This window comes from Neophocaena asiaeorientalis, unplaced genomic scaffold (genome assembly GCF_003031525.2).
Source record: "Neophocaena asiaeorientalis asiaeorientalis breed wild unplaced genomic scaffold, Neophocaena_asiaeorientalis_V1.1 scaffold541, whole genome shotgun sequence".
NCBI lineage: Eukaryota > Metazoa > Chordata > Mammalia > Artiodactyla > Phocoenidae > Neophocaena > Neophocaena asiaeorientalis.
Window position 1 is genome coordinate 1,370,830 of NW_020172450.1, and position 12,468 is coordinate 1,383,297.

At 37.1% G+C, this 12,468-nt stretch overlaps 1 protein-coding gene across 3 annotated transcripts in view; it reads left to right on the forward strand.

Moving 5' to 3' along the window:
• The window catches only part of TENM1 (teneurin transmembrane protein 1), a 552,490-nt gene that overhangs the window by 292,867 nt on the left and 247,155 nt on the right, over window positions 1-12,468 (forward strand). For all 3 annotated transcript variants that reach the window (XM_024737354.1, XM_024737356.1, XM_024737355.1), the window contains exons 8-11: window positions 640-850; window positions 5,633-5,734; window positions 7,395-7,589; window positions 11,230-11,430. In XM_024737354.1, the coding sequence (XP_024593122.1) occupies window positions 640-850; window positions 5,633-5,734; window positions 7,395-7,589; window positions 11,230-11,430 (709 nt within the window). The remainder of the gene's footprint in view (window positions 1-639; window positions 851-5,632; window positions 5,735-7,394; window positions 7,590-11,229; window positions 11,431-12,468) is intronic.

The following is a 12,468-nucleotide window of genomic DNA, read 5'->3' on the forward strand; positions in this document are numbered from 1 at the left end:
CACATCATTTCCCTTAATTTCCTTCCCTTATCTCTTCCTTACATGAACCCATTTGAGGCCCTGCTCCATCTAAGAAGTAGCATAGGGAATCATGACCATCTGGGGCTTGGGATACATGTGCCATGTGCTTGTCCACCGATTAGGAAAAAAAAAGGACAGGGTCTTTGAATATTTAAATATGTTACCACAAATGTAGTAAATTATGATGAATGTTCTCAAATTTTCAACTGTTCATTTATTTGTTTTAAAAACTGTAAAACTCTTTAATTTGTAAAGAAGGTCATGGTAACATTTCAAGGGGAATGTCTATTTTCAAGTATCTTCTATCAGATACTTTAGTAAAATATCAAGATTCTCTTGCATAATACTAAATAAGAATTTTTATATTTCTTGGTTTATTATTTTTAATACTCTAAAACCGAAAGGTTTATAACATTTATAAATATAGTAGAGAGTTATTTTTTTCAGAATTAATAATATGCTCTTGGGTTTAGATATTCTTAAGAATGAATAACCTCTTCTCCCACTTTGCCCACCTCCAAAGCAAAGAAGTATGAAGTAGCACAACTGAAGTGAGAGATGTTTGTCAGCCTTAGAAGTAAAAGTAGCGGCTCATATTTGTGTTTGTATTTGTTCCAGTTTGATTTTGTAAAACTAATGGATGGAAAACAACTGGTCAAACAGGACTCCAAGAGCTCTGATGATACCCAGCACTCCCCTCGGAACCTGATCTTAACCTCACTGCAGGAAACAGGTTTCATAGAGTATATGGACCAAGGGCCTTGGTATCTGGCATTTTACAATGATGGAAAAAAGATGGAGCAAGTATTTGTGTTAACTACAGCAATTGGTAAGCTGCCTTGGCTATGATTTTGAATTGACAGTATAACTCCAGAAAGACACAGTCAGTGGTGAAAGTGATACAGATGTTATTTAAGCATACTGCTCATTCTGCCTTAAAGTCATTACTCGGGATAGGCCACAATGAGAACGGTTTATATTGTTGTTGTCAGTAATGTTGTTTAAATGCTGATTAAGATTTTTAAAATGCTCCTTTATTTGCTGCTATTTTAGGTTACTTGCCATGCTCCTTTTTATATGTTTTCAACAGGAATAGTTACCTGGATAATATTAATACTGTTACCGACAATACATAGATGAACAACTTCATGAAGAAGGGAAATAAGCAAGAGAAGCCTTGTTAATTCAAGTTCTATTAAAAAAGAAAAAGCGAGTAAATACCTTTTTAAATGAAAAAACTAGCATCAATCCAGTTCTTCTTTACAACAACTGATTCTAGAACCATTAAGATTTAAAAATACAACTTAAGAGTAGAGAAGAGTCTTAAGGATAATAACTTGGGTCATTCAAAGTTCTTTCTTTAGAACTGTTTAGTTTAAAAATCATCACAATGGCTCTTTCACTGCACTCAGAGCCTTTTAAAGCATGTTCTTTTTAATACAATGTCTACACACACTGTTATTCACTTTCACCCTAGTTAATCAGAGACAGCAAGCTCTTGTCATTTTTTTGGGTGAAGTCATTCCTTATAACCCTTTGTGTGAATAAAGCTGAGATCTTTAGCAAATTTAGAGCCCTAAGGGTAAACAACTCACAGACACAGTATTTTACTGTGTGAATTTTCCTAAAACACATGTCTTTTAAAAGAAGGGACAGTATCTTGCAGCTGTCAGTTTTCTATACACCTCTCACCACTTTATCCTTTAGTTAACCTGTTCGACCATATGTTTAGGAAATTGTGTTGACTGTTAATAGATATACCATCTGCTCTTTATAACAATTATGTTTTATTTTTACTTGATGCTGAAGACCTTTTGTCAGTAGAAAATGGTATTCCCGCTGCAAGATTCTCAAAAACTTTCCTCTGAAGTAATCAGAAAGGCAATAAAAATGCACTGATGATTTTCCCCCTAGAGAAAACTCCACTGATCTTACATCTTCAAAAGACAAAGTGTTTGTTAAATTAGAAAAAAAAGTATTTTAAGTCATGACACTGTTTTGCCACTCACAGATTCAGTGGGGCAAATTCAGCAGACACACCTTTCATGATATTTGTCCACCAAGACCTAGTTTTGATAATGCAAATACTAATGAGTTATGAGAGGTTGAGTTTCTCCTAAGAAATCAGAGGAATTAGAAGATTTAAAACATTTGTGAAGAAGATTTTCTCTCTTCCTGTTATCCTTACCCCAAGCTCAAGTTAAAACACTAACCAAGCTATTAACCTTTCAAAAATCAGTAGACCCAGAAACATGCTTGAAGTTTTTTTCCTGTTCCTTACTTCCTCCCCCCAAAGAACCTAACCTTTGAGATATAATTTTCTATTATCCAGAGGTGAAGCTGTTAGTTTCATCTGCAACAAAATATTTGCTTTTCCTTATGCAAGTCAGTTTCTTTACTTTTCTGTTGTCTTTAAGATTAGAAGCAACAGAAACATTTCTCCTATAATTCCACTTAAAGAGAATCCAAGTAAATTTCCCAAAATGTCAAAGGTATATAAGTTATTCACTCTAAATTCTCCCCATTATTTTTATGTTTTTGTACTTTATCTTAATCATAGTAAAAAAGAGGATAATGTATTTGATTAAACAAATTAAGGTCTGTATGAACTTTTCTAAATGTTGCTCCTTTGTCTATTTCATGATAATGTTAGAATCAGTTGATTGATCTTAACTATATTTGGTCTGCTACTCATAGGGATCAAAACAGCATTAATAACCAACATTTATTGAATGACTAATATAGGCTAGCTACTGGCCTATATTATTATGTTATTTTCTAGCTGTATAGACAGAGTTATCAATATCCCCTAATCTCAGCCAACCTGCTCAATAACATGATAATATGTACCATCTATGGAGTGCCATTCTGCCCCAAGCACTCTGCTGGATGCTTTACATTCAGTTATCTTGTTTGATTCTCATCACAACCTCAATAGCATAGGTATAGTGCTACTTACATTGCAAGTAAGGAATCAGAGGCTTGGGATGAGTAAATAATTTGGTAAAGTCTCACAGCCAGCAAGTGGCAAAATTGAGATTGGAGACACTCAGTATCTCTGATTCCAAACCCCTGCCCTTTAGACCATACTCATTCCATACGATTATTCGTTAGCTTTGGCTTTTCCCATGAGAAAACCTGCCAGAAGCAAAACCCATCATCAGAGCAGATGCAGAAACCAAGGGGCTTTAGGCTGTAGCATAAAAACAGGGTTTGAAGCATAGAACTTTAAAATGATTCTCAACTCTAATGAACTGGTGTCTAGGAAGTGAGTCTGAAGTAAGATTTAAAAGATAGAAGGCAAACTTCCTGGAGGCCAGTATAAACAGAAAAGCACATTCTTTTTCATCACTAGTTATTTATGTGTTTCTGCTGTAGCCATCCTCCTTTTGGAGTCCCTAGGCTATCCCGATGTCTCTTTGATACCCAGTGGAGATGGCAGCTTCCAAAACCTCCTATATTGCCTTCTCTTCTCATTTGCATTGCAGGTGTTAAGCTCTGTGCAGCATTATGGGCCCAGGAACGGTTCTTAGATAAGTCCATAAGATGTAGGGAGTTTTATTCATTTTGATAGCAAACTTTATTAAACATTTTTTCTACAATAGCTACATTCCCACAAGGCTGCTTCCATAAAGTTGTCAATAGGACCTGGTGTGAAATTAAATTCAAGTATATTTACCTTTGAAAGCTTCCTCCATGGCCTCCTATTAACCATCCAGGGCAGGGGAAATCCGAATGTAGATTTAAGAACTGCCATTACTTTTTGGTACAAGAAAGCAAGATAAGAAAATAGATAATAATTGTTCCATCTCTGAATGAAAAGAGAAAAAAAGACCCTTTGTGCCTTTTCATAATGACCTTTTAAATAAATTAATGATTTTCTGAAAATAACGAATGTTTTAGTGAGTTAAAAATGGTTAACTCATTGTCAAATGTTACATTCCTGCCAGCCCAGTTGTTCAGCAAATGCCACGTGTCAGTTTCTTATCCAGTTCAGTTTTCTAGCACAGGGATCAGAAAACAGGCCACCATAAACCTGCAAAAAGGAATCTGATGTCTTCACACAGATGTCAGAAGAATAACCTCTGATTGATAATAGGGTGGATATCCACACAGCCACTGGATTCATTCTCAGCTTTCTAAGAATCACCTAAATGGACTAGATACCACTTTCTTCCTCTTGCTTTTATTGCAGAATTCCAAGTCTAGACGAGAATTCCTCTAACCTGGAAATTTACTATCTGAAGCATTGGTTCTCAATGCTTTAATTCGGTCATCACCTGTAGAGTCACCTGAGGTATTTGCTAGAATGTAGATTACTGGGCTGCATCCCTCAGAGGCAAATTCAGTAAATCTGGAGTGAAGCTCAGGTATCTGCATTTTAAGTGCCTCAGGTGATCCTACTGATATAGGTGGTCAAAAGGCCACAACTGAAGAAATGCTATTTCCCAGCTCTCTTTATAAATTCTCATAGTTTAATGGAAGATGCCGAGACTACTTACTAGAATATTTCCCTCTAATTGGAAATAGCTTATCCAAGTGAAACTAGATGAAGTAGATAATTTGGATTGAAAAGAAAAAACTGGTACATACGAGAAGTATGAGTGTAATGGGCTAGAACATAAAAGTCAGAATCCAGGAGTGCTAAGTTATGGAAAACTTCCAGAAAAGAGTAATGAGAAGATTATTTTTTTTAAGCTACAGGAGTAAAACATGCATATCATAATAGTTCACGGACTTGGAATTTGATGCTATCATACTCAAATACAGTTTTAAACTAAAAACAGTTTTTAACGTCCTCGTCAGAGACTGATTTTTGTATAACTTTATACCTCTTCAATCAAGTTACTTAACACAAGGCTTATCAAAGTACTGTTGCATTGCACATCTTTATGTCACCACAACTACCTATGGGCACCTTCAAAGCCTTCTCAATTCCCCTGAAACCTATTCTTCTCTAAGAATGGATTGAAGGGAAATTAGTGGCAAAGAACTGATAAGCATTTACAGTCAAGAAAGCATTTCTCAACAAAATACTTAGGTTCTAATGCTTTTAGTGGTGGTGAATTTAATATGAACACTTAACTTTAAAAGCTTTCCGTTGTCACTTATTAATGAAAATGAAATACTGATTATCGTATTTAAGCTGTCAAGATAGTAGATTAAACATTTTAGGTGCTAGAGAAGAAATTTTTATTTGCTACAACCTAAATTTGAAAAATAAACAATAGACTTCGTTTTCTGGGTTACATTTTAAAGTCCATTTTGCTTTTGAGAAATGACTTATAATCCTGGTACATTTTTAGCTTTATCGTGAATGTCTCATAAGAATACAACTCATCTAGACCCTTTATGCACTTTAGAGGTGAGGTTCGTTTTTAGTTTCATTCCTGAATAGCCAATTCAGCAAATCCAGGGCGCTTTTAATAATTCGGTACTGCATATGACATCTTACAGAAATCTTTGGCATCTGATTTTAAATAGTAAGTGCTTTGTGGACAGCAGGGGGCAAAGATTGTTACAGGCCCAGAGTTTTCGCAATTTAGAAAAAAATTAAGGACTCTACAATCTATAGGTTTGTTCTTTTTTTTCTTTTTCTCTCTATTAACAGAAATAATGGATGACTGTTCAACCAATTGCAATGGAAATGGAGAGTGTATCTCTGGCCATTGTCACTGCTTCCCAGGATTCCTTGGGCCTGACTGTGCTAGAGGTGAGGTTGCTCTGTTACACTGATTGATTAGGGAGCTCAATGTCGTTTGAGAACTCAGAATTAGTAGCAATAGGAGGAAGAGGAGGGACAGGAGTGGCAGTAGCAGCAGCAATAGCAACAACACCCGAACTGCCGCTACCAAAAGCTGAGCACTTGCTCTGCCAGGCACTGTTCTAAACACTTTGCAGTACTTCTTTTAATTCCTACATCCTACGATAGTCCTACGATGTAGATCTATTATCACAGTTTTATGGGCAAAGAAATAACCTCAGAGAGGTGAAATACCAGGGTTATCTAACAGCTGGGATTTGTACCTGGATCCTCTGACCCAACCACTCCATGATACTTCTATTCCCTTCATAAACTCATTTATAATGGATGAACTTTAAGAAAGGGCAGAGTGGTAACCGGTTGTACACACCAGGGTAAACAGGAAGGGGTAGACAGTCACCAAATCCGTGAGTAGCCTAGAAAGGAAAGACTGGAAAGGCAGAAGTTAAACTTTCAAACTTTACTAGACTTAAACTAGACTTGCCCATAGTTTAATTCTTGAAAAGCTGTAGATAAATCACACTGTGTTTTCCCCATAGACTTAGAGTTATTACTTTAGAGATGCTTTCTGCTCATTCGCAATGTGTTCGTAAAGTTCTCAGTCTGCTAATGCTTTAATCTCAGGTTTCTCAGCCACTCCGTTTTCTTTAGATTAAATTCTATTCAACAGAGAATTCTTTTTTTTTTAATTTAATTTTATTTATTTTTTATATAGCAGGTTCTTATTAGTTATCTATTTTACACATATCAGTGTATACATGTCAATCCCAGTCTCCCAATTCATCCCACCACCACCACCACCACCCACCCCCGCTTTCCCCACTTGGTGTCCATACATTTGTTCTACATCTGTGTCTGTATTTCTGCCTTGCAAACCAATTCATCTGTGCCGTTTTTCTAGATTCCAAATATATGCGTTAATATACGATATTTGTTTTCAACAGAGAATTCTACAGCATTTGCTCGGTTCCAAGTTCTCTGATAGATCTTGAGGAGGTGGGAGGTAGAAGTAGAGGTGATGGCTGGTATTGAAAAAATGAATAAGACAAGGTACAGGCCCTGCCCTCAGGAAGCCCATATTTTTAATAAGGAGACATACAGTGACAAAGCGGAGTGAGTGTTCTAATAAAGGTCTGCACAGTGTGGGGTAGGCACAGACATCTGTCCAGCATAAATCTCTTTAAATGCACAACTTTTTAAAGATAACATTCTATAATACGAATAACTCCCTACTAGTTTTACAGATTTTCAGGGTTTTCTTCCTGAAAGTAGCATACATCTGCTTGAGGAAGAAAAACCATAAAAGAGAAAAATCCTAGCTTATAATAATGATGATAATAATAATTGTTTAAGAGTATGGTGGAATCAAAAGCAAGTACTTGAAATAATTTCTCCACTCAGGATGTTTTTATAATTTATCTTTCCCCCAATCCCATAAGAGGAAAATTCTGTTTGTAATCACGAACATGTGCCGATTTAATAAATGGTAAGACAGAAATAGTACAATTTTTTTTTACCAGAAATATTATACGAGAATCGATAGAGAATTGCTCTTTGGAGATTTTAAAAGCATTATGCGAACATTACAAGTTCATTTGCCAACCTTCAGATTCATGCCCTGTGCTGTGTGGTGGGAACGGAGAATACGAGAAAGGACACTGTGTCTGCCGAAATGGCTGGAAAGGACCAGAGTGCGACGTTCCAGAAGAGCAATGCATTGACCCAACGTGCTTTGGCCACGGCACCTGCATCATGGGAGTCTGCATCTGTGTGCCAGGATACAAAGGAGAAATATGCGAGGAAGGTCAGAGCCCTGTGTTAATCTATAGCTCCAGGCTTTTCTCTCACTGAATTGTCCAAGGTGTCATTCTGGGTTTCTAGTAGAGATGTAAGTGGTCTTTGCAAACCATTAAATGCTCAACATGTCTCCTTCGTACATGGAGCGGGGGAGTTCGTGTCTCTTCTGACAGCCTCTAATATTAACATGAGGCTTTATCTGTGACCCTTGCAGAGCAGTAGTGAAAAATGGCATTTCCCCCCTCGTTTTAACACTGTCTTATAACTTGAGAATTTCCATACTGATGATTTTAGGTGTTAATTTACATGCTTTCATTATTACAGAGTGCACTAGGCTACATCTTACTTTAAAGCACATAATAAAAATAATACGTGCACATTTGGAACCATTTCACGAATGTTCTCTTTGGGAGTGATTTGTAATTACCATTATTATTATTGCTTTATATTTATTTTTACATACCTCCTAGAGTTTTGAGGCAGTGCCTTTATATTAAAATTCACCCCCAAAGGAGCCTTTACACATACACACACAATAGTTTTATCATTTACAAAACATACTTCAAAATAGTAATAGTTTTATAATTTAAAGAAGACACATTGGAAAATAAATTTACTAGTAATCAGACCTTTTTCATGTCACATTCCTCAAATAAGACTGTTTTCAGAAATAATATTAAACCATTACCATGGGAGATGGTCTCATCACAACTGTTGTTCAGGAAAGAGACTGCTGAAAATGCACTATAATTGCTTTTTAAAGATGGCTCATTGAGACGATTACACAGCATTTTAAAGAGTTTAATCTCATTCCACTCCATGAGCAAGCCAGAGTTTAGCTTCCCACTTCCCATTAGCCATAGTAGAATTTTGGTGTAAAGATTGTATCTGTTCCAATATGAATGTCATTGGGCCTAGGGAAGGCAGTAGAGTTCCTGAGTTACTTTTGGAAGCTGTTTTTATGGGAATCCATCTGCAATCATGATATTTAAGTTGTACATTCAGATGCTATATGGACACACAGACATTCACCAAAAAATGGTGTCTATCACAACATCTACAATCTGCCCTGAAAAACATTTAACCTAATTAATTTAGACCCTTCCAATTTAAATCTTGTAAGTCGTTGGAAAAAAGACTTAGCTTATGTTTGCCTTCTAGGGGCCACTAAGAAAATTTACAGAATAACCAAGATAGCAAGGAATACCATGTTTAGAGGTATAAACTTTTCAAATACAGTTTTTTAACAAAAAATATTTTAAGTCAGACATCACAAACCAGGAGCTCACAGGTTGAACTGGGCCCATGGATGGGTTTTGTTTGATTCACAAAGTGGTAGTGGTGGTGTTTTCGTTGTTGTTTAATGTGACGTATTTCCCAAAATTTAAAATAGAGAAATGTCATATAAAAGTCTCTGTTTCTAGCTTCTCTTGAACAACTAGAAAATCTGGTAACCTTGGACCCACATTCCTATGTGGTGGTAATGATTGTAGCCAATTAGCAGCAGATTCCTTTAAACTGGACACTTATTCCCAGCACACCTTGTTTGTTTGTTTTTTTAATTGTTGAATTAATGTACTTTATTTTTTAGAGAAGTTTTAGGCTGATATAAAAATTGAGCAAAAAGTACAGAGTTCCCATATAGCCCTCACCCCTACACACACACACACACACACACAAACACACACACACACACACACAGTTTCTCCTATTATTAACACCTTGCATTAGTAAAGTACCTTTGTTACAATTGATGAACCAATATTGGTACATTATGATTAGTAACTAAATAAAGCCCATAGTTTACTTAGGGTTCACTCCTGGTATTGTGCATTATATGGGTTTTGCTGAATGGATAATGTCATGTATCCACCATCATAGTATCATCCAGAATCATTTCACTGCCCTAAAAATCCTCTGTGCTCCACCTATTTATCCCTCGTCCTACTCCAGCCCCTGGCAACCACTGAGCTTTTTACTGTCTCTGTAGTCTTCCTTTTTCAGAATGTCATATAGTTCGAATCACACAGTATGGAAAAGTTAAAACTGGCTTATTCCATTTAGCAACATGAATTTGTCTCCTCCATGTCTTTCCATGGCTTGATAGCTCATTTACTTTTCACTGAATTTCCATTGTCTTGATATACCAGTTTGTTTATCCATTCATCTATTGAAGGACATCAAGGCTGTTTCCAAATTTAGGCACTTATGAATAGAGCTACTGTAAACATCCATGGGCAGGTTTTCGAGGGGGTGTAATTTTCAACTCATTTGACACCCTGTTTTCTTACATCCAGCCCATCTCATTCATGTATACTACCAACCTGGTCCTTTCAGCCATATGACTTTGTGCCTCTTACTTACGTATGACTTGCCTATTCATTGAAGGTGGCCTTCTAAAAAAAGAAACTATATTAAGTTAAATACTATATCATTTATTAAGATTATTGTATTTTGATGTAATAAAATTACCTCCTTCTGAAACAATATTCTACATTTTAGACTTTTCCTCTCCCTCCAAATAATGAACGGATGAAATCAGATGTACCTTCTGGTGTTTATTTGCTGATTAGCTCAGGTATTAAAGCATTGTGCTAATGATCCTGAGATCATGGGCTAATTATAATGGCAATAACACTAATTATAATACTGCTTAGTTAGACTTACTCTGTTCCATGGTACATGCCACACCCTAAAAGTAGGCCAGTCTTGCAGATGATGGCAGATTGTATTAGTCTGTTTCCATTGCTGGAAAAGTAAATCAAAGCATACATCCTCATCATGGTTAAGTTATTTTGGTCTCATCTTATTTGTATGGGAAGATCAAAAATTTGGAAATCAACTTTCCCATTTCCCGTGGGATGGTCACTCAATTAAAAGCACAAAATGATTTTCCCCAAGGCAAACATAGGAATCTACTTCTAAAATAGAGTGTTTGTTAGAATGTGTCCAAAAATTTCCAGACTTCACAGAATCTGAGACAAATATAATTGAGTCTGTGATATTCTAAAGCATTGAAAACTATGTCACAGCATCCTGGTAAAAAGAGAAGCCACGAGGAAAAGAATTTTGAAATTACGTTAAAAATGTTTCATTTTCAGTGCTTCTTAGGGATAAATGAGAAATTATAAGAAATTGATTATATTGTATGATTTCATGAAACAGCAGTCACCTCACCTAATACCTTAAATAATCCAAACTTAAATATATATAAAAACTCCTCTAGACACATCAAATAAAAGCCATTTCTGGGAACTATGATTCCAATTTCAGAAAAGACAAGGAATGACTTACTAAAAATTCTTGATCTTTCTTACAAAGCCAAGGAATTCTTATTGAAGGCCCACACTGGTCCACCGACCCATTTGCGTGGGAGTACTATACACTGCTCATAATTTCACATAACATATGTGTGGTTTCCTTCCTCTAAATTTAGGTTGCAACCTTTATGATAGCCTACCATGTTTTTAAGTGCTAATAATATTCTGATTTGAACACAGCGTTTACATGAGTCATTTTATTGCCTAATTAAAACAGCATAAATGATATAATATTAGGAAATCAATGTACCTCAGTTTCATTGTCCTGAGGTAAACTGGCCACACCTGTTTACTTTCAACCTTTTCCCTCCTTTTTGGGGCCTTCAGAGGACTGCTTAGACCCAATGTGTTCTGGCCATGGCATCTGTGTAAAAGGAGAATGTCACTGTTCTACTGGTTGGGGAGGAATCAACTGTGAAACGCCACTTCCCATATGTCAAGAGCAGTGCTCAGGACACGGGACTTTTCTCCTGGACACTGGAACATGCAGCTGCGATCCCAAGTGGACAGGATCTGACTGCTCAACAGGTATGTCAGAGTTTTCTTCTTGTTCTTCCTTCACTCCCAAGTTCTTACTGGTCTTTACCTTAAGGTAGTGTCTCTTAAACTCTGATCTGTATGCCTTCGTGGGTTATAAAGGGCTTCCAGGTATTCCCTAGGCTAGTATTTTACTGGATTTTCATATACAACATACTGCTGGGCTTTTAATCGTATTTTTCATTGTCATAGTTCTGTAGTTGAACTTCTGTCCTCGTTCTGTATTCTCCTGTAGTTATTTCATCCATTCTCAAGTCTTTTGTTATCAGTTCTATACAGATTATTTGAAATCTATGTCTTCCCCAAATTTAAGTAGTCCTTCCTTTCCAGCCATCTGCAGAATATTTACACTGGGTGTCCCATCATGTAAAAACTCAACTTAGCCAGGCACTTTACTCTATTTCTATATTGCCATGTTCCTGCCCAATTAATAGTCCCACAACTTTGCTTCTCTACCCTAACATCATCCACAGTTCTCTGTTGTCTATAGAAAACCTTCAGATATCCTAGCCTGTTACCAAAAGCCCAGTACAAACTATTCCATATCTCTCTCTCCAGCCTATCTTCTACTTCTGCTTCCTGCATAAATCCCTCCTTGCACTAAAGTGATCTGTATGCTCCCCTTACCCCCACTTTTCTTTATGCCCTTTCCTCAGTAGGAATGCTAGTCCCTCTCCACCTGTGAAAATTCAACTCATCCACCCAGACCAACTACCGTTTTAGCCATTTTATAAAACTTTTCCTGATCACATCAACAGGATCCTCTGAAATCCTACCGCACTCATTGCTAGAGAATCAAAAAGGCATTGTGGGACTTCCCTGGTGGCGCAGTGGTTGAGAATCCGCCTGCCAATGCAGGGGACACGGGTTCGTGCCCCGGTCTGGGAAGATCCCACATGCCGCGGAGCGGCTGGGCCCGTGAGCCGTGGCCACTGAGCCTGCGCGTCCGGAGTCTGTGCTCCTCAATGGGAGAGGCCACAGCAGTGACAGGCCCGCGTACCGGGGGGGGGGGGAAAAAAAGGGATTGGG